Below are 21,746 nucleotides of genomic sequence, written 5' to 3'. Positions count from 1 at the left end.
TGTAGTAAAGTCAAGGATCCAGCTTCATCTGTGTGATGTCTCTGAATAGATTTAATCAGTCTGCCCCATCTCTGGCTCTGGCTCTGGATGCCCTGAGGATGACAAGAGTTACACTGGCAGCTTTAACTCTGGTCAATTATCCTGAGCACAAAGACACCAGCATTCTCTATGTGGGGTGTGGAAGGATCCTGTTTCCCACTACTTCAAGGTTCTGTTGACAGCTAGAATTCTTATAGTAATTCTTCCGTTTGAGACACAATCTGATGACACCCAGGCTGGCTTTGAGTTCACTATGACATCGGACTTTGCATTTTCCTATTTCCACCTCCCAAGTGCTGGCATTACAGGTGGGTGCCACCAGGTCTGGGTGTTCTGGTCACCATTTTTTTCAGGTGCACACTTGACATTCTAAGTTCTCTGCAAAGTCTTCTACAGCCTCTTTCCTACTCACAAGCAGGCGCCTAGGACTGTAGTAGGAATTCTAATTGTTTTTAATAATAAAAACCTGGAGTCAGATATTAGGCGGTGGAGGCTGAGAGATCAGAGAAGCAGTGCAGCCAGACACTAGAGTTCTTACCAGTGCTCAGACCAAACGGGTGATCCTGTCCTCAGACTGCATCCTCTGATTGCAACTGTCTCCACCAAACCTCACACCTCAGACTGCACTGAGATTCTGTCTCCCCCTGCCTTATATTCCTCTCTCCATCCAGCCTTCCTGGTGCTGTCTCCACCTCTCTAGTGCTGGGATTAAAAATGTGGTCTGCCAAATGCTGAGATCACCTTTGTGTGAGCTCTATTTCTCTTTAAGACAGATTCTCTCTCGCGTAGCCAGGGTGAATTAACAGTGCTCCAATCTGTCTGCCTCTGTCTCCCAGAGTCCTGGGATGGGATTAAAGGTGTGTGCCACCACTGTCTGGCCTCTAGTGGCTTGGCTCTGCACTCCGATCTTCAGGCAAGCCTCGTTTGTTAAAACACAAGATCTTCCTATGGTTTTGGATGGAATCATAAGCAGTTTCCTCCTTTCCCCACCACACTTCCCCATTTGTAAATTGTGAAATATGTTCTGTCTGCCCACACAGCTTCCTGAGAAGTCAGCAAAAGCCCCTGGTGGGCAGGTGTCTAAGGAGCACCCAGAGAATCCTCCTGCCTCTGCCTCAGCTGGGATTACAGGTGAGGGCCACCACCACCAGAAAAGAAAGAAACATTTCCTAGAAATTGGGTACTGGGATTACAGGAATGCATCACTATTCCACAACCTTTGTAAGGGTCTTATTTTATGGGTTATGGGTGTCTTGTGTTGTGGGGTATCCACCAGAGAAGACTACTGAGACATGGGTTTAAGCCACTACAAAGTCTTCATTAGCCGGCTGGCGACTACACTGGGGGCTCGTGGTCCCATTGTAGCCCTGAGCCTTTCTCAGGGTGAGCTTTTAAGCACAAAAACCATGTCTTGGGTTGACACAGTTAGCCAGAAGCAGAACTCCAGAAGAAAAAAAAAAAGCAAGATTAGTACATTTAGAGACTTCCCCAGAATTCTGACGGATCAGATCTTTGTTTTGTTTTGGCATGTGGTGCTCTCTACATGCTGAATTTTATAGCCGGAATGGTGCTTCCATTTTAGAGTTAGTTGTGCTAAGGTTTGGGGCCCTGTTACATTTTGCCTGTATCCATGTCTGCACCGTGTGTGTGTTGTTGTAGGGCTCATCCCTGGAACTGGAATTACAGATTGATGTGAGTCACCATGTCGGTAAAACAGTGTTCTTTACTGCTGAGCAATTTCTTTAGTTCCTGTAGTTTGAGAATTTTTACTAATGTAATGGGATGTGTGTGAGGGCTTTCAGAGGTCAGGGGACAACTTTTGGGTGTCAGCTCTTTCCTCTCACCTTGGGTGGGATTAAGCTCAAATTGTATTTTATATTCTTTTTCTTTTTTCGAGACAGGGTTTCTCTGCAGCTTTGGAACCTATCCTGGAACTAGCTCTTGTAGACCAGACTGGCCTTGAACTCACAGAGATCCGCCTGCTTCTGCCTTCTGTGGCATCTTTGTCTGGCTCAAGCCGCCAGTACTCTTACTGCTGAGCCATCTTGCTGGTCCCAATAATGTTTTTATTTCTTCAATTTCCCTGTACATCTGGGAAGTGGGAAGCAAACACAAACAAGAGAGGAGTCCTTGTTTCTTTCATTTCCCTGTAAAAGCCACAACTTTTGTAAAATCCTGCTTAACTTCCTAGAGTATTAATTCTCTATATTGAAGTTGTTATTTCTTTTTTAAAAATATTTATTCATTTATTATGCATGCAATATCTGCCTACATGTGTGCCTGCAGGCCAGAGAGGGCACCAGATCTCATTACAGATGGTTGTGAGCCACCATATGGTTGCTGGGAATTGAACTCAAGACCTTTGGAAGAGCAGGCAATGCTCTTAACCACTGAGCCATCTCTCCAGCCCCCTGAAGTTGTTATTTCATTCAATGTTCCTTACCCACAATTTTCAAGGTCACTGCCATGCTTAAAGGCAATGAATGTTTGGAATTGCCCTGGAAATGTTTAAATGTCCTGTGTTAATCACACTTTTTAAATACAGACCTATTAGGCTACAGCAACGACTCATTAAAAGCGCTTTTGCTGTTTTACAGAGCCCACGAGCTGGGGTCCCAGCACCTGCATGGTGGCCCACAATTGCCTAGAACTCCAGCTCCAAGTGATCTGACTTCTCTTCTGACCTCTGTGGTTTCCTGCATGCAACATGTTGCACAAGTACTCAGGCGCACACAAATTACACACACACACACTAGACTTATCAACTATTCTTCTTAAAGGACAACTGTAGTTGTCTTGGAATTTCTATCTCGATTTCAATTACCTTTGCTAGCTCAAATAAGGAAATTAAAACATCCTTTCTATATTAAAACTTCATTCTGGGAGCCAGGTGGTGGTGACTCAGGCCTTTAATCCCAGCACTCGGGAGGCAGAGGCAGGCGGATCTCTGTTAAGTTCGAGGCCAGCCTGGTCTACAGAGTTCCAGGACAGTGAGGGCTGTGTCAGAGAAACCCTGTCTGGAAAAACCAAAACCAAACCAGAACATAAAAACTAACTGGGGCCTTGTGATGTCCTCTCCCAAGCTCCTAAGCAAAAGGGCAGGCACGACCGACCGTGTCACTATGGGCAGGTCGCCGGGTTCTTTCCTGTTGTAGATCAAGCTGTTGAGCCTCTAAATTGTCTGCTACCCAGCCTTTATCTGTACATTGGGGAGGGTGGAGCAACAAAAAATAAATAAATAAATAAAAGGAAAACAAAGCTGGGCGTGGCGGCAAAGGCGGGTAAATCTTGTACTGGGAAGGCAGGAACAGGAGGATTGCAGTCCGAGGCCTGGCTGCGCTACATAGCTAGCTCCTGTCTCCGAACAACAAAACTCAAAACTAAACAATTATTCACCCCACAAACAAAAATCCTGAAAACAAGTTCTCAAAAATACCCGGATGTCGAAGGCCCGGATGGAGTGGGGTGGGGGTGGGGTGTCGTGACAGCGTTGACGCGCATGTGCGCCTCGAAGGCGTAGCCCAAAGCCACCCGCCGAGCGCGCCTGTCGAGTGGCGATTGGACGAGAGGATAGCCCGCCCCACCGTGCTGATGTTTGTGCGCATGCTCCGCGCTGGCTTCTAGTATTCTCGACGCTGACGTCGGCGCTGGGTTCAGTTCGCGTCCGGAATTCGAAGGTGGAGGTTACGCCTGTCTTTGGTCTGTAGAGACAGGAACTCTGCCGCCTTCGGTCCCCGATCCGAGAGGAAGGTCCCCGCTAGGCTTTTCTCTCGTCTTTGCGAACGCGTCCCCGGTTTGAGGTGAGTGGCGTGGTTCGGTCGCCGGTGGTCGGCGGGTGTGTGTGTGGGGGGGGGGGGGGGAGGAGGACACAGCCTCGCGCACGCGCACCGCGCGCTCTCAAAGGGAGGGATTGACCCTTGCCCTTTGCCGTCGTTCCTAGACGCCGTTGCGTTTGCGGAAGGAACCCGATTCCGAGGAAGGAAGTCCGCCATGTCCAAGTACGTGAACGACATGTGGCCCGGCTCTCCTCAGGAGAAAGCTTTGTCCTCCCCCTCGGACTCGGGTCGCTCCAGCCACCTGTCGTCGCGCTCCCGCAGCCGCTCTTCGTCCCGCAGCTCCGGACCCCACTCCCGCAGCTCCAGCCGCTCGTCGTCTCGCAGCCATAGCCAGCCGCGGCGGAGCAGGCGGTCGCGATCCCGGTCCCGCAGGCGCCACCAGCGCAAGTACAGGCGCTACTCGCGATCGTACTCACGCAGCCGCTCCCGGTCCCGTGGCCGCCACTACTACCGAGACAGCGGTTACGGGCGGCCGCGGCGGTACTACCAGTCGCCGTCGCCCTACCGGTCCCGGAGCAGGTCGCGCTCCCGCGGGAGGTCCTATCACCGGAGGTCGTACTACGCGATCACGCGCGGCCGGCGCTACTACGGTTTCGGCCGCACGGTGTACCCCGAGGATCGCCCCAGGTGGAGGGAAAGATCCCGAACCCGGTCACGCAGCAGGAGCAGAACCCCCTTCCGCCTGAGTGAGAAAGGTGGGTCTCAGTGTCACTTGGACGTTTGTGCCCTTGGGTCCTGGGAATTGAAGTCGGGACGTTATCACTCAGCCACCTCCCCCAGCCCTCCCTCCCTGTAGTTCATTTCCACAGTGTGGTGTGAGTCGGCCAGGGAGTCAGGTGGTTGAGCAGTTTAGCTGGGAATCTCTTAACGTGCTAGGCAGACTGCCCCGCTCCCGGGTGCTCTTCCCGCGTGTTTACTTTGGTGCCAGAAGGTTGAGATTTCTTGGAGGGAAAGAGGAGAATTTATAACTGGTTAATAGTTAGACCATGGTTTCGCGCACACTTTTTTTTTTAATATTTACTTATACAATAGTCTTTCTGCATGTATGCCTGCAGGCCAGAAGAGGGCACCAGATCTCATTACAGATGGTTGTAAGTGGTTGTGAGCCACCATGTGGTTGCCGGGAATTGAACTCAGGACCTTTGGAAGAGCAGGCAATGCTCTTAACCACTGAGCCATTTCTCCAGCCCCATCGCACACTTTCGCCTTAAGAGTAAAGTCCAAGCCCAGTATAGTGGTACAGTAATTACCCGAATTTAAGTTCACTTATGGCCCTGCTGGCCCAAAGAGAGGAGTCTCACTGTTTATTATGGCCTTTAAAATATTAACATGACTTAGTTTAAGTTGGGGGAAACTCAACATTTTTCAGACGATAGTCTGAAAAAATTGGGTTTTGTCCACTTTTTTTGTCAGCGGTCTTCTTAAATTTAATACAAAATAATAGTTTGAACATGAGTGTTAATCCTGTCAAGATTAGTTTAATAGTAGAGGTAATTGGGCTAAAATTACTAAAGCCCCAGTTCACAGAAATGCTTGAAGAAGAGACAAAATGGTGCTGTTTGTTAGAACAATTATCTGTAACCAGATGGGAGGCAGAGGCAGGCAAATGTGAGTTTGAGGCCAGCTTGGTCTACAAAGTTCAGAACAGCTAGGACTGTTAAGCAGAAACCCTATCTCAAAAAACAAGTCAGAGGAAAAAAAGAAAAACCCAGCCTAGTTTTTGATGTTATTTGGGAAGCTAGGGGTTTTTTTTCCCCTCAACATAAAACTGATTTTGTTTTCTGGAAATGTTTTCTTAGCAAAAGGAAAATACTGTTTCAGAAAAACACTTAATTTGTTATTTTGAGCCTTAAGGAACCTTTGCGAATCACGAATGTCTTAATGCCCTTAGATCGGATGGAGCTGCTAGAAATTGCAAAAGCCAATGCAGCCAAAGCTCTTGGGACAACCAGCTTTGATTTGCCAGCGAGTCTCAGGACAGTGGCCAAGGGAGCAAGCGGAGCAGCTGTGTCGAGCAGTGGTACGAAGATGGAGGTAGGTGTCTTCAAAAGGCTCCTGCTGACAGATCCTGTTACTTACCCTTGGCTAGTTTACTGTGGACAGCCCTCCTGGGCGGTCATCTATCATCATTTGCCCAGACAGAAAAAAACCAACCTTAATCTGTCGAGTGCTAGAAAATCTCACAGGGATCTGAGAGATGCACTTGCACTTGTTTTTCCATAATAGTAAAACTTCTGACTGTACCATTGGCAATACTTTGTCTTCTTCTCACTCTAACTAGTCTTTAGAGACTGGAGTGTTCTAACTTTCATTTACAGCATTATGTTCCCAAAAGTCTGTGCTTAGTATACAGTATAGTTTATCTGCTTTATTTCTGTCTTATAGAAATCATGAATGTGGTCTCCAGACAATGATGAAGAAAATCTGTTGGTAATTGATCATGGGTTAAAATGCCAAGAGTTATGTTCAGAGACTAAAGCTTAGCTTTTGTTGAAGGTAGTCCATCCATGTGCATGTTAGAGATTTGGGCTAGGGCTCTTGTGTAAGACAGTTCAACCTGTCGTTCGGCCGGGATGCTCTGTACTGGTGGGCCATCTCTCTGCTCTAGATGTCCCCTTCATAATGTATGCAATATATTGCAGATGTTTTGAGAGATTACAGAAGAAGAGGCCTGCTTCACTTGCAGATAAGTTTATTACGATTCTCCAGAATTACAAAGTGCACTGGCACATTGCACTGTCCTTACAAGTTAATTCGTGTGAAATCTAAATCTTAGAATTGAAAATTTGGGGATGCAGCTCAGTTGATCTAGGGTGCACAGCACCTGGGGTTAGTTCCCAGCACAGTGTAAACTGGCTGTAGTGCCCCATACTGTGATCCCAGCACTTGGGAGACAGTTGTTCAAGGTCATCCTTGGCTACATAATGAATCAAGAGGCCAGCCAGAGGTCTCAAAAAATTGTTTTATAGAAATTTAAGGTAAAAGTTAATAGTACAGTGAAGATGGTTTGTCTTATTGCTGCGACCATGGGGTCTGCCTATTGCTTAGGCGAGTACCCAAGAGATTCTTGAGATACTGAGGCACTCTCTCTGCAGATGCCTCCATTCTTTTGACGAAGCATTTTCTATTGCGCTTACTCCAAATGAGTGGTTTCCACCCTAAGGCAATCTTGTTAAGTAGAAACAACAGGCTTTTTGTTGTCTAGCTTGTTAACTGGCGATAGATGGAATTTGGTTTGTCTCTACAGCTGCATTTGTGTGCAGTTGGGCTGGTTTTCATACGATACTCAGAATCTAAGGCTATGTTTAAAATTCTCTGCCCCTCTAGCATTCAGAAAAGCAAGCTGAAGATGGAACTAAAAATCTCAGTGAGAAATCTTCCGCATACAGAAACATAGCCTTCAGCTCTAATGTAAGTGTACCCAACCAAACATTCTTGAAGATTGCATCTAGGGTGCTATTTTACTATGTAGGCTTTTTTAAAAAAAATTCTGTTGATCTCTGTGAGAAATTGACTTTAATTTATTGTCTTACAGAATTCCATAGCAAAGCCACTCCAGAAAACAGCTAGAACTGCTGCTGAAGAGACATCATCAGGATCACCAAAAATAGATAAGAAAAAAAGTCCTTATGGACTGTGGATACCTGTTTAAAGGACAACTGGGGGTTGGGGTTCCCTAATACTGCACTTTACTGAGAGAGAGAGTTCCTGTCCTCCAGCATTAGCCTGAAAATCCTGGCAGTAAATGTGATTAAAATCCATTACAGAAAGACAGTTGAGGTTTCTCTTGAAGATGGACCAGAGAATTGCATACAGGTGGGAGTCTTTTATATATATATATACTTGTAAGTATTGTATAATATTGCATATATACATGAGTGAATTTTGTAAGACAGTTGAAAACTGTATTTTGTATATTTGTTAATAAACTTTTTATTATTTGTCTTGATTTCATGAATATTATTAAATGACTCTACTTCTGATGAAGAAACCTTCCTAATCCAAATCCCAAGTCTGAACAGACAATACAAGATTATTATTCCATATGATGACTTTGTGTGGTGGGTTGGGGAGGCTGGTCTTTAGTTTAAATGTGTATCCCTGATTATCAAGAGTTCTCTTTATAGATCAGATGGCCCGAATCAAACTTAACCCGCTCACCTACCTGCCTCAGAGTGCTAGGTAGGTGTTCCTAAGTGTAGCCTGAGGGTGGTAGGAATCATAAGTCTGAGGGCTAAATGCCAAAACCTTCCTGTGCCTGTTCATACAAACCACTCATACACATAACTTTTTTCTTTCTTTTTTAAATAGGGATTCTCTGTAACAATCCTGGCTATCCTGGAACTTAATTTGTAGATCAGGCTGGCCTAGAACTCAATAGAGGTCTACCTCCACCTGCCTCTTGTCTCTTAAGTGCTGGTATTAAAGGTGTGTGCCACCATCACCTGGCTATACATACTCTTCTGAAAAAAAGTCTAAACTGTGACTTCTTAGCACTCATGAAGCAGGAAAAAGTACAAGTACAGGTAAATCTGAGTTCAGGGCCAGCCTGGACTTACATAGTAAGCTCCAGGGCAGTGAGAACCAATTAAAAACCCAAGCTAGGAGGTGGTGGTTGAAAATTAATGTGGAAATGACCCTAGTAGGTCCCACTGTGGGTGGGGAAGTGGAGTTTTATTTAGGAAGAAGATAGAAAGGGAAGGAGAGAGAAAAAAAAGAAACTGGGAGTGGGTCTCTATTTTTTTTTTAAATATTTATTATGTATACAATATTCTTTCTGTGTGTATGCCCTCAGGCCAGAAGAGGGCACCAGACCCAATTACAGATGGTTGTGAGCCACCATGTGGTTGACTGGGAATTGAACTGAGGACCTTTGGAAGAGCAGGCAATGCTCTTAACCACTGACCCATCTCTCCAGCCCCTGGGAGTGGGTCTCTTAAAGGAACAGGGTACTTCCTGAGTTCATCCTGCTAGGTAAGAGGGAAAGCCAACATAATCCTAAAAGTGCTACCTTTAGTCCCAGCACTCTGGAGGTAGAGGCAGGTGGTCTGCAGAGTAAGTTCCAAGCTAGGAATACACAGAAGCCCCTGCTGTCTTAAAAATTCCAAAACCCACCAGTTAGCAATATCAAGCATAAGATCATCATGTTTCACAGTTAGGTTCAACTTGGCTGTGTGTTGAAAGTTAACCGGGTTAAATTTGTCAATAAAGCTGAACTCAGGATGGGTGGAACACAAAATTTAGGATTTGAATTAGTAACCAGATAAAAGACAATGTGAAGTTGAGAACCGAACTAGCCTGTGGGATTGTATTGCTAGCACTGTGAGGAACACCCAAGACAGCTGGAAAAGTTGAACTCAACTGATGGAGCTTCTCCACAGGCATGATTAGGTTGTGACCCTTGGGTTGTTAACTGGTCCCCATTTGCCCTCTTTTAGAGGCAGAAAGTTACAATTTAGTAAGATAGTGTTGAGAAGACTTCACCCTCCACCTTGTGGTTGGAGTTGTGTTGGGAGGAGTTAACTAATAAATAACATTCCTACTTGGGCAGAGGAAGTTTTCTGTATTTTCCCAGGAAGTGTGGGGTGGACAAGTATGTCTCAATCCTCAAATACAGATTAATAAAGCCATGCTTTTTAATTGGCATTTTCCAACAAATCAGCCAATAGCTGTGTTAACTGTGGCTGGCAGCTGTCTTCAAACAGTGGCTTCCAACAGTGGGCTAGCATGTAGCTATGTTGAAAGACTGCTTCTCTAGCATATTCTGCCTCTAGCACACTCTGCCCTAGTCTTGAGTTTCTTTGAGCCCAACATCATTTAGATAGGTAATGATAGTGTATGCTTTTAATCTCAGCACTTCTGGAGACAAGATTGTGAGTTGAAAGATGACCCAGTTAACCTAAGTGTATCTTTGTGTCTCTCCACCACCACCACCAAAGAGTCTCAGACAACCTTTGGGAATTTTTTTGAGAGAGGGTCTACATAGCCCTGGGCTATCCTGAAACAAACTGACCTTGAACTCAGAAATCCATTTGCTTCTGTCTCCTTTAAAGGGCTGTGATTAAAGGTGTACATCCCCCAAGTTTAAGACTTCCTTTGAGCCGGGTGGTGGTGGCGCACGCCTTTAATCCCAGCACCTAGGAGGCAGAGGCAGGTGGGTCTCTGAGTTTGAGGCCAGCCTGGTTTACAAGAGATAGTTCCAGGACAGGCTCCAAAGCAACACAGAGAAACCTTGTGTAGATCATGCTGGCCTTGAACTCGCATCCTTTGCTGCTGGGATTAAAGATCTATGCTATCACATCCCGCTGGACCTCGAGCTGATCCTGAGTGCCACCTGAGTGCTGGGGTAACAAACACTATCCCACCTGCTCTATGCCTTGCTGGAAATTTACCAGCTGAACTGCACCTCCAGTTCCTCATTCTTTTCTTCCTTTAAAAATCTCAGCCAGGCGATAGTGGCACATGACCCACTCCTTTCCCAGCACTGGGGAGGCAGAGGAAAGCAAATCTCTGATTTCGAGACCAGGCTTGTCTACAGATTTGAGTTCCTGGACAACCAGAGCTACACAGAGAAACCCTGTCTACACACACACAAAAAAACCCAAATCAACCAACCAACCAACAAAAATACCTATAAAAAGAAAAAAAATTCTCCCTGAGATTCCAATGGAATACATTTTCAGACACTTGTTTCAGATACTCCACAATATGTTTTTCTGATAGTTTTCCAACCAGAAAATAATGTGATATTTTGTTTTTGCTTCAACAAATAAAGCTTGCCTGACAAAGAGAGCAGAGATAGCTACTAGTTAGCCATAGAGTCACACTGAGAAACTGAGCCAAACAGTGGTGGCTCACACCTTTAATCCCAGCACTAGGGAGGTGGAGAGGGGAAGTAATATGGCTGGGCAGAGAGGAATATAAGGCTGGAGGAGACAGAGTTCAGTCTGAGAGATGGCATTCAGTTTGAGGACTTGTAGAAACAGGATACCCCATTCGGTCTGCGGATTTTGTTGCGGTAGGAACTAGTGTCTGGCTGCTCTGCCTCTCTAATCTTTCAGCTTTCATCCCCTAATATCTGACTCCAGGTTTTTTTTTTTTATTAAGATCAAGTAGAAATCACACTACAACAGGCCATCCCTCATCATTCAGATTCAAATTTGTGCTTTTTTTAAAAATTGATTTTCCATTTTATTTATTTATTTTTTTTGAGACCAGGCTGGCCTCAAACTCACAGATCTGCCTATAAAACTTTAAGGCAATTCTGAAGCTATTTATGACAATTCTGAGCCCTCCCAGTCTCAGCAGTAATGCTCCCCCCTTCCCCACTGAGAACCAAGGACCTAACAATTGCCCACACACGTACTGAAATGTTGGGAACATTCCATCATCTCCCTGAGTCCTTGTGAATGTTCTCCAAATAGAACTCAGTTATTGAATAGGGGCACGATAACCCTTAGTGTTGACTCAGTGACTGATGTTTTGACTTAGGCCCCGGGAAAGGGGCAAAGTGACCTTCAGATGTTTTCCCTTACCTCATCGGATCTGGCAACCACTCTCCAGCCAATTATTGGTAATAGCCCTTTTGAATGAGCCAATCATAATAGTTAAAGAACAACCCCCAGACACCCCTTTCTTCTGTGGTTTTTCCTTTTAAAAATAGCCTGTACCAGCCATTCGGGGTCTTTCTAGTCTCCCTAATGCAGGAAGACCCTGTCATGACAGAATTAACAAAATCCTCATGCTTTTACATCAGCTGTTGTGGTGAGAGATAGTCTCTGGGTGACTCCTCCTCGGTGATTGGACTCTAGGGTCCAACAGCCAGGCTGCCTCCCACATGCTGGACTGCTTTTACTTTTGAGGCAATCTCAATGTGTTGCCTAGAATAGGTTAGACAAGACTGTGCAGTAACTCACAGGATTAAAGGTGTATGCACGATATCCTGCTTGCATTTAACTTTTTAAACATTCGTGTGCAGTTTTATTTATTTATCTTTGTTACTTTTGAAGAGCAAGCAAAACTTCATTGAGCTCAAGAAGCATCTCCCTACAGGGGAGGACTCAAAAGAGTTTGCCCTAAATTTCCAGTTTTGTTTTGTTACTGCTTAAGCTTTTAATTTAGATAGCCCCTTTTTGTTTGCTTGAAATAAATGGTCATGCCTTGTAGCACTAAGTCGCTGTGAGGCCCAGGCAAGTCTCATACTTGGGTACCCTCCTGCTTCTACCTGCTGGGATGCCAGGAGTGTGCCACCACAGCTATTTGTACTTAAATGTCTTTACACTTGGGCAACGGCTTTCTCATCTGTAGTTGTCATATTAGAAAGGAACACGTTTAATGTGCCCCTGTTCTATTCCTGCATTATCTTAGTGGCTTTGGTAGTTGTTGTGGTACTGGGATGTGGGAGTGGGCAGTATAGAGTCGTCCGTGTTCTGCAGTAACATCAGAAAAGTTATCTGCTCTATGGAAGCGACTCAATACCGATTGCACTCAACCTATGTGAGGCAGGGTGCTTCAGAGCAGGTGACATGAATAAGTGATCCCCAACCAGGCTCCTTCTGGTCATTTCCGTCTAGGTGACCCGTTCCTGAGTTTGCCTCCCGGTCTCGACAATCCGTGACGTTTCTTCCGCAGGCTGCGCCTTCGCACAACCACGCTTAGCGTCAGCAGCAAGCACTAAAAGGGGCGGGACAGTCTCCGAAGTACCTGACGCCAAACGGAAGGGGCGGGGCCTAAAGTCCCGGGCTGGAGGCCGACGGAAGTGCTCGTTGTTGTTGCCGGAAGTAGGGAGAAAGCTGTAATGGCGGCTGCGACTGAAGTTGAGGTGAGTACCACCGGCCTCGCGCAAGGCTCTATCGGGGTGACGCCGGGCTGGGCATGAGACGAATCCGGGCGAGAGTACTGGGGAGGCCGGGGTGTCGGGCCCAGGCTGTGGCCGTGGGGACGCCGAGCCTGAAGCCGGTTGTGATTGTAGGTGCCCGCGGATGTCGCAGAAGACCGGCCCTCGGCGGCCGAGGAGCTGGTGGCGCAGAAGCGCGAGCAGAGACTGCGCAAGTTTCGCGAGCTGCATCTGAAGCGGGTGAGTGGCGGGGACACGGGCTGGAGCAGGAAGGCGCAGCCGCTCGCCAGGCCCCAGGGCGGGGCGTCCCAGGACCGGAAGATCTCGGTGGAGGACGAGCACTAACGCGGAGGTCGCTTTGACACACGTCAAAGCCACACCCGCTCGCTCCTCCCAGGGCCCACCCACACGACCTAGTTTATCTGGCTGGGGTAGGTTAGCTCTGTTCCTAACAACCCCCGTGCTCCATGATCCTATCAAATTACTCACTTTCATCTAGGGAAATATTTAGCTAGGAATACGAAGAAACTTCTTAGTAAGAGTTTCCTGATCTTAAAAGCAACGAACATGCTGGGCGGTGGTGGCGCACGCCTTTAATCTCAGCACTTGGGAGGCAGAGGCAGGCAGATCTCTGTGAGTTTGAGATCAGCCTGATCCACAGAGTGAGTTCCAGGACAGCTAAGGCGATATCCTGTCTCGAAAACCAAAAACGAAAACAAAAGTATTCACACACTGTCCTCTTTTCCAAGTTCAAACTCAAAAAAGTGTAACTTGCTCAGCTGGTGACAGCACTTGCTGCTAAGTCCGAGGACCTAAGTTTGATCCCCAGAACCCACATGGTGGATAAAGAGGACTGATACCTGGGAGTTGACCTCTGACCTCTGCACAAACAAAGTGAATTCATAAGAAAGGTTTTAAATAAAGTATGATGTCTTTATGTGCCACTGTCCTGTGCTGTGACGCCGGGCGGGGGGTGTCACTTTGCCAATCTTTGTTCTGATAAATAAAAGGTGCTCCTGACTGAACAGGCAAAACTGACAGTAGCCACTAGGACTCCAGAGCACCAAAGCTTTGCAGCCCAGCATCTCATCCTGTGGTATGCCTTTATTAGTCTATTTCTGTGCTTAAAGTCATTGGGAGCTATTATCGCTTGCAGCCTTAACTGGGGTCACTTAGTCACTCCAGAAAAGACAGGGTCTATTTGGACCCCTCTCCTTTTTTATCTGATTACCTCTTTTTGTCTTATGGTTTTAGAACGAAGCTCGCAAGTTAAATCACCAGGAAGTTGTGGAAGAAGACAAAAGACTTAAGTTGCCTGCAAACTGGGAAGCAAAGAAAGCACGTTTGGAGTGGGAGCTGCAGGAGGAAGAAAAGAAAAAGGTTAGGAAGCCCTGGCTGCTCCTTTCTGTTGAGACAGGAGATCCCGGTAGCTGGGTAGGTGGGGGAGTTGTTTACCTCAGGGAGCCTTATTCCAGGTGTCTCTTTGTAGTGCTGGTTGTCCTAGAACTCGCCTTGTAGACCAGGCTGGCCTTGAACTCACAGAAGTGTGCCTTCTATTTCCCGGATTCTGAGATTAAAGGCGTGTGCCACTGCTGCCTGGCTGAGCCTTACTTTTCTGTCTGTAGGACGAGGATTATAATAATGGTGACTTGGGTCAAGTGTAACTTCTGTGATATAACATGTGCAAAGCATTTAAAACAGGTCTGACCCCTGCTCCGTTCTGTTGCTGTTGATTTTAGTTTTGTTACATTTTTATTTGTATGTGTGTGGGCACAGGAGGGCAGAGGACAAATTATAGGAGTCAGATCTCTCCTTCCGCTGCGTGAGTCTGGTCTAGAACTCAGGTGGTCATGATTGACAGCAAATACCTTTACCCATTAGGCCACTGTGAAGGCCTGATGCTTGATTCTTGATTAGAACTTTATCTAAAATAGGTCAAATATTTGGGCATGATGGATCATGCCTATAGTTCCAGCCCTTGGGAAGCTGAGGCAGGAGAATTGTTGTGAATTTGAAGTCGTCTTGGGTTCAAAAAACAAAACAAACCAGAACGGAAGGTGCCTGTCCTTTCAGGAGTGTGCAGCGAGAGGGGAGGACTACGAGAAGGTGAAGCTGCTGGAGATCAGTGCAGAGGACGCGGAGAGATGGGAGAGGAGGAAGAAGAGGAAGAACCCTGACTTGGGCTTTTCAGGTACAGCTGACCTGTGCTGGCCTCTGCTTTACTGAGTTGGTCTACTGGACCAAGGCTTCTGCTCTAGTGAGAGCACATGCCCATTGCACTTCATTCATGGACTATTCTAGGCGGCCAGGGGGAGCGCAAGTGTGTCAAGGTGGAACCCAGGTCCACCTGTCTATCTGCTGGCTGCTTTGGTCCTTGGTGTAAAGTTAGCCTTTGTTGTTGTCATGTCCTGCCTTAGTCTCACTGTGTAGCCCAGACAGTCACAGACTCAGGATCCTCCTGCCTCAGCCTCCCGAGTGGTGCGTTTATAGGAGTGTGCTATCACCCCTGACAGAGTTAGCCAGTTTTTTGTCAGCCCATTCAGGGTAGAGGCTGTGCTTAGGCCAATGTCCTGTGCATGTAGGACAGCAATAATTTTGAGTTTTCTCTTATAAGTAATGCCCAGGTAAGGACACAGATCACCTCTGGTTCTCATTTTAGATTATGCTGCTGCCCAGTTACGCCAGTATCACCGGCTGACCAAGCAGATCAAACCTGACATGGAAAGCTATGAGCGGCAGAGAGAAAAACAGTAAGTCCTTGGGTGGAAGGCAGTGGCTTCCAGACACTGCAAATACAAACTAGTTAAACTAGCTATTTACTTACTTGAGCCATTTCTACTACTTGGGCTGTCCTTGAACTCACAGCAGTCCTCCTGCCTCAGCCTCCTGAGTGCTGGGATTACAGGGTTACCAATTTGCCTGACCAAACTCAGTCTAATGATGACTTGTGGATTACCACTGGCTGTCTTGGTGACACTGGTTACTGTTGTCCTTGTCACATAGTAGGTAAGCCCTGACTGCCCTCGGAAACTTGCGGGTGGCTAGCACCAGCTCGTCACAGCCAGGTGCTCTTGTAGGAGCTGAATGTTTGGTGCTGGGGCGGGTCAGCATTGGTAAGGACCAGCCGGTAAATATTAGCACTTAAGGGGCTAGTGTTCTTCATCCACAGGTGCCCTAGTTGTGCTATGAGTGCGGAGAGGTTGCATGAGCAGGCTTGACTGTGGCAGGTGGAGCAGGCTCTATTTGTTTTCAAGACAAGAGTTTCTCTGTGTATCCCTGGCTGTCCTGGAACTCAGAGATATGCCTGCCTTGGCCTCCCGACCACTGGATTAAAGGCATGTGCCACCAAGCCAGACAGCCAGGTTTCTTTTTTCTTTTTCTTTTTTTTTTTTTTTTTGGTGGAGGAGGTTTGAAGACAGGATTTCTCTGTAATGGTTGTCCTGGAACTTGCTCTGTAAACTAGGCTGGTCTTGAACTCATAGAGATCTGCCTGCCTCTGTCTCCAGAGTGCTGGGATTAAAGGTGTGCACTGCCATGCCTGGCCGGGCCCCTGTTTTGATGCATGTGGAAATAACCTTAAGCACTCTGCTCCCAGCCCTCTGTGATCTTTGGCAAGTCCTCTACACACTGGCCACTGTTATGCATCTGAAAATGAAGCTGTTGTTATGTGAGTTGAATTGGCCTGGAACCCAGAGTCCTATCTGGGGCTGGCGTTATAGGCATGCTCATCCAGCCTGGCTCATCTTTTTTGAGCCTGCATTTTCTTTCTTCCTTTACCTTTGCTGTGTAAATAAGTATATTTGTGCATTGTCTCTCATCACCAATACATGTATGTATATTGAAATTGGAGACTGGAGCACTCATGTCTGACTGGAAATTCTTCTTGCTGTCTGTCTTCTCAGTGGAGAAGATTTTTTCCCAACATCCAACAGTCTTCTCCATGGGACGCATGTGCCTTCCTCAGAGGAAATCGACAGAATGGTTTTAGATCTGGAAAAACAGTAAGTACTCAGTAGGGCAGCCTGGCCTAGAACGTTCTATAATTCTCGAGAGAGAGTGGGTGGGGTGTGGATCTGAGGCCGATGTGCTCAGGTGACTTGACGGTCACAGTGCTGGTACCAGCTCATTTCTGACCCCAAACCTGTTGGCTTTGAAGCTGGAGAGCGAGTACAGGTTGAGCCCATAGGATTTGGAGATGGGAATACTGATGTAATCAAACTGTCATGTTGTCCATTAGTTTTCTGTCACTGTGGCAAGGTGCCTAAGATAACTTATTTTTGGCTCCTGATTCTGGAGCTCTTAGTCCATTGTCTTGGGCCTGTGGCAGCACAGTGGATCATGACAGAAGTATATGCTAGGAAGCCTAGTCAGCTCCCGAGGACCAGGAAGCAGGCAGATTGGAGGGAAGAAGGGGCGTCCTGATGTCCTTTCAAGGGCACAGCCCTTGGACCACCTTCTTATAAGCTCCACTGAGAGGTCCCAACACCTTCTAGTATCCCTATCAGCTGGACCAGGCCTTCAATACTAAGGCCTGGGGAAGGTTTCAAATCTAAACTAATAGTCAGCATTTTGTGCCTGTTTGTTTAAGACTGGCCTCATATTTGTAGGCCAGCCTGGAACTCAAATAGCGCTGAGATTACTCTATGTCTGTGTGTCCATCTGTCTCTACCTGGCCATATTTATTTATTATAATTAATTGTCTTTTGAGATAGAATTTTACTATGTAGAGTGGGCTGGCCTCAGACTCCCGAAGATCCTTCTGCCCCTGCCTCCTGAGTGCTTGACCGTATTTATTTCTGATACAGGGGACTGCTTTTATGTTTTAGGACCATGCAGGTGTTGCAGGGTGCAGTGGTGTATAGCACACACACCGCACAGTGCTCATCATCACTGATAGAATTGTTGGGGTGTTTTACCCAAAGTCACACTTCATTGTCCCCACTTTTAGCATCTTTAGAAACATCTTTTTGTTGTGAATTTTTGAGACAGCCTCTCATCATGTAGTCTCGGCTGGTCTCCAACAGGTTGCTGAAGATGTTCAGAAGTGCTGTAACCAGAGGCTGTAGTTGCTGGATCTCATTGCTTACACTGAGGTTCCAATTAGTTCACCACCTGAAGCTGATGAAAACTGTGCCTGCCTTTTTTTCCCCCCAAGGTGTTTTTTTATTTGTTTGTTTTTTTGTTTTGTTTTGTTTTTCCGAGACAGAGTTTCTCTGTGTAATAGCCCTAGCTGTCTTAGAACTAGCTCTGTAGACCGGGCTGGCCTTTTTTTACTTTTTTTTTCTGCCAAGGTGTTTTATTATGAATATTGATTCTCTCTGGATCTTTTTGTCCATGTTTTAAGATCAAAGAAGGCAGTTAGACCAACCATAGTGGTCAGTCCTAGGGTTTGGGAGGCAGAGGCAGGTGGATCTTTGAGTTTGAGCATGAGGAGGCCTGGGGAACACAATTCTGAACCTCCTAACCCCCGTCCTTTCTCCAGAATTGAAAAGAGAGATAAATACAGCCGAAGACGTCCTTACAATGATGATGCTGACATTGACTACATCAATGAGAGGAATGCCAAGTTCAACAAGAAGGCAGAGAGGTTCTACGGGAAGTACACAGCTGAGATCAAGCAGAACCTGGAGAGAGGAACAGCCGTGTGAGCCCTGGAGAAACTGCACAGAAGCTGGAAAAGGGACCGGAGGCTTCAGCTGCCAAATTCAAATGTTCACGTGTGTCCAGTAAATGCAAGTTTACCCTATGCCTCCCCACTTGGCATCTGAAATAAATGTCTTTTCTCACCATCTGCATATGTTCACATTTTGTGCTTGGATGTAAGATGTAATTCTTGTAGTGACATTGTTTTGTAAAAATCTAATTTGTATAAATCCTAATTCTTATTTTTCTATGTATTTTAAATGTGTATAACTGTGTAACCTTTGAAATCATTTGGGGTTTAGGCTGTTCATGTGCATAGCTGCAGTTGCTGCTGCTTTGTGTGTTACTAGGAAGTGAATAGAAGCTACAGCTGGGCTCTGGGACTGGCCAGGCAAAGACTGAGAAAAAGAGGTCTCAAGACAGATGCTCCTAGGGTTCTGACACTGTCTACTGGGGTCAGAAGTCATGACTGTTAGCCGTGCACATTCACTTTTTAAAGAACAATAAAATGCTTTGGAATAGAATCATGAACGATGTCTAATTTAAACAAGTGCATGTGTGCATGCGGGCACTTCCACAGCATGGAGCATTTCCACATTTCAACATGAGGGCAGCTCAGTTTCATGTCTCTGAAAGACAAAGACTTAAGAGACTTCTTAGCAACTGTCCAGAGTGAAGGTTCCTCTCGGTTGGCAGCATGCAGGTAGGCACAGAGGCATTTGTCTGCATAGCTCTGGCTTTCCTGGAACTCACTCTGTAGACCAGGCTGGCCTGAGAGATCTGCCTGCTGCTGCTTTTCGACTGCTGGATTTAAAGGTGTGTGCTGCCACCACCAGAAACGTTTCCCATTTTTTTAAGACCATGCTGAGATAGACTGTATGGCTTGATAAAAACACTAACTAGCTTGATGATCCAGATGACCTGAGTTCTGTCACTGGAACCCCGAGGAAACAGAACTGACTTCAGAAAGTTGTCCTCCATCCTCCACACATGTGTGCCTGAGGGGAGGGGAGGAGGGAGGGTCATGGTTTAGACAAGGCTAGATCTGTGCTTTGCCCTGCTACTTCTTTCCAAATCAGCTAGTGTCAGAATTCATTTTCTGAGAAGTGAAGTAGTCCAAGCCCAGAGACCTGAGGTCCTACTTGAGGTTCTACTTGCCTTTTTCCTTGAAAGAACCAGTTGGTCCTCAGTTAAAAAACAAACAGCATGCTGGGACATAACCTGTAATCCCAGCACTGCTGGGCTGAGGCAATATCAAATGTTTTAGTTGTAGTAGAATAGGACATCTGAGAAGGGATTGTAGACACGGCATTTCTAGAAGTAATGTTTCCTCTGGGAATGACAAAAATAGAAGGTCTCAGTTTTCTGGATTATGTAGAAGATGTGGCAAGAGACAAGCAAGGCAACCCATTACTATTGGGAAACAACTTGGGGGGTCTCTTGCAGGACCCCAGGTTGAACATGGTCCAATCATTCCCAGTTACTGTGGAGGACATGCCTCCCCAAGAAAATTAAAAAATCCAGAGCCTATTGTAAAAAATCATACTGCTCTGGATGATAGAATAAACATGGAGGATGAATCAAAAATTCCAATAGAAAATAGGAAACGTATATGGCAGACTTCTAAATGATTAAAGACCAAAGCTAAGGATACAAATGAATAACATTGTAATTGAAGGATTACTGGACATGGGTGCAGAATATTGGCATCTGAATTGACCTCTTCAGGAGGCAGATGTTCAATTCCTAGGAATTAAAACCCTATGTCACATAATACAAAACACCAGATGGGTTGAATGTATAGGACTAGAAGGACAGAGAGGAAGGCTGAGGTCAGATATGGCTAATATAGCAGTGAATCTATGGGGTTGTGATCTGTTACAACAATGGAATAACCAGATTAATATTACTGCAGTCTCAGAAATGGAACATATACCAACTCATGTTTCTGGGAAGGATATTGTAAGGTACTATAAAAAAAAATCACCAATCATTCAGGCTGTACAAAAGCAAAAAGCAACTAGCAAACCTTCAGAGGTACCAACAGCCCTACCTTTAAAATGATTAACTAAGAAACCTATATGGTTAAAAAATAGCCTTTAACAGTAGAAAAACTGAGGCTTCAGAACAGCTGATACAGGAACAACTAGATGCTCAGCATATTGAAACATCAACCAGCCCTTGGAATTCTCCTGTATTTGTTGTTAAAAAGAAATCTGAAAAGTGGAGAATGGTGACAGATCTAAGAGCTGTTAATAAGGTGATTAAGCTAATGGGCCCTCTACAATCTGGAATTTCTTTGCCTTCTCTATTGCCTAAAGGATGGCCTCTTTTAGTTATTGATTTAAAAGATTGTTTCTTCACTATACCTTTACAAGAAAAATCAGAGAAAAATTTGCCTTCACAGTGCCTACTTATATTAATTCTCAGTCTACTAAAAGATATCAATGGAGGATCCTCTCACAGTGAATGCTAAATAACCCCACCCTGTGCCAATATTTTGTAAGTCAATCATTGGAAGTAATATGTAAGCAATTTCCTGAATCTATAGTTTACCATTACATGGATGACATTTTGCTATCTGATTCAAATGTAGATATTTTAGAAAGAATGTTTGAGAAAGTAAAGAAAAATTTGCCTAGCTGGGGATTACAAATTGCTCCTGAAAAATGCAAAGAGGAGATTCTATCAATTATCTAGGTTATAAAATTGGTTTACAGAAAATTAGAGCACAAAATGCACAAATTAGGAGAGATCATTGCAGACTCTTAATGACTTCCAAAGATTGCTAGGCGACATTTCCAATCTATGGCCCACTTCTAGGATAAAACCTGATCAAATAATTCATTTAAACAAAACCTTAGATGGTGACAGAGACTTAAATAGTCCCAGGGAATTAACAACTGAAACTGAGAAAGAATTGACTTTGATTGAAGAGAAATTATAGGAGGCACGTGTGGATCATGTAGATCCAGTCTTTTTTTGTTTTTTTGAGGCAGGGTTTCTCTGTAGCTTTGGAGCCTGTCCTGGAACTAGCTCTTGTAGACCAGGTTGGCTTCAAACTCACAGAGATCCATCTGCCTCTGCTTCCCGAGTGCTGGGATTAAAGGTGTGAGCCACCACTGTCCGGCTTTGGATCAGACTTAACTGCATTCTGGTCATATTTACCCTCCAAATATTTCCCTACAGGAATTTTAATGCAGAGGGAAGATATGATCTTAGAATGGATATTTTTACCACATAAGCTGAGTAAAAAATTAAAATCTTATGTGAAAAAGGTCTCTGAAGTAATTATAAAAGGAAAATTGAGACTTTATCAGTTAGCAGAAATAGACCCAACAGAAATTATAGTACCTTTTACTAATGATGAAATGAAAGAAATTATGGGAAGA

At 45.5% G+C, this 21,746-nt stretch overlaps 2 protein-coding genes across 2 annotated transcripts; both read left to right on the top strand.

Moving 5' to 3' along the window:
* The first annotated feature begins 3,676 nt into the window (after window positions 1-3,676).
* On the top strand, window positions 3,677-7,824 carry Rsrp1 (arginine and serine rich protein 1). Its single transcript, XM_085690512.2, has 5 exons — window positions 3,677-3,839; window positions 3,980-4,570; window positions 5,767-5,909; window positions 7,203-7,286; window positions 7,411-7,824. The coding sequence occupies exons 2-5, from the start codon at window positions 4,030-4,032 to the stop codon at window positions 7,525-7,527; spliced, it is 885 nt and encodes a 294-aa protein (XP_085546638.1). The 5' UTR covers window positions 3,677-3,839; window positions 3,980-4,029; the 3' UTR covers window positions 7,528-7,824.
* A 4,734-nt stretch (window positions 7,825-12,558) lies between these two features.
* On the top strand, window positions 12,559-18,878 carry Syf2 (SYF2 pre-mRNA splicing factor). The gene is made up of 7 exons (XM_048443180.3): window positions 12,559-12,696; window positions 12,847-12,951; window positions 13,966-14,091; window positions 14,785-14,902; window positions 15,371-15,461; window positions 16,614-16,712; window positions 18,194-18,878. Exons 1-7 carry the CDS (start codon window positions 12,673-12,675, stop codon window positions 18,357-18,359), a joined length of 729 nt encoding a protein of 242 aa, XP_048299137.1. The 5' UTR covers window positions 12,559-12,672; the 3' UTR covers window positions 18,360-18,878.
* The last annotated feature ends 2,868 nt before the right edge of the window (window positions 18,879-21,746 follow it).

The sequence above is a fragment of the Myodes glareolus genome, chromosome 6 (genome assembly GCF_982192425.1).
Source record: "Myodes glareolus chromosome 6, mMyoGla1.1, whole genome shotgun sequence".
NCBI classification, from domain to species: Eukaryota; Metazoa; Chordata; class Mammalia; order Rodentia; family Cricetidae; genus Myodes; species Myodes glareolus.
This window is presented reverse-complemented; position numbering and strand designations above follow the sequence as displayed.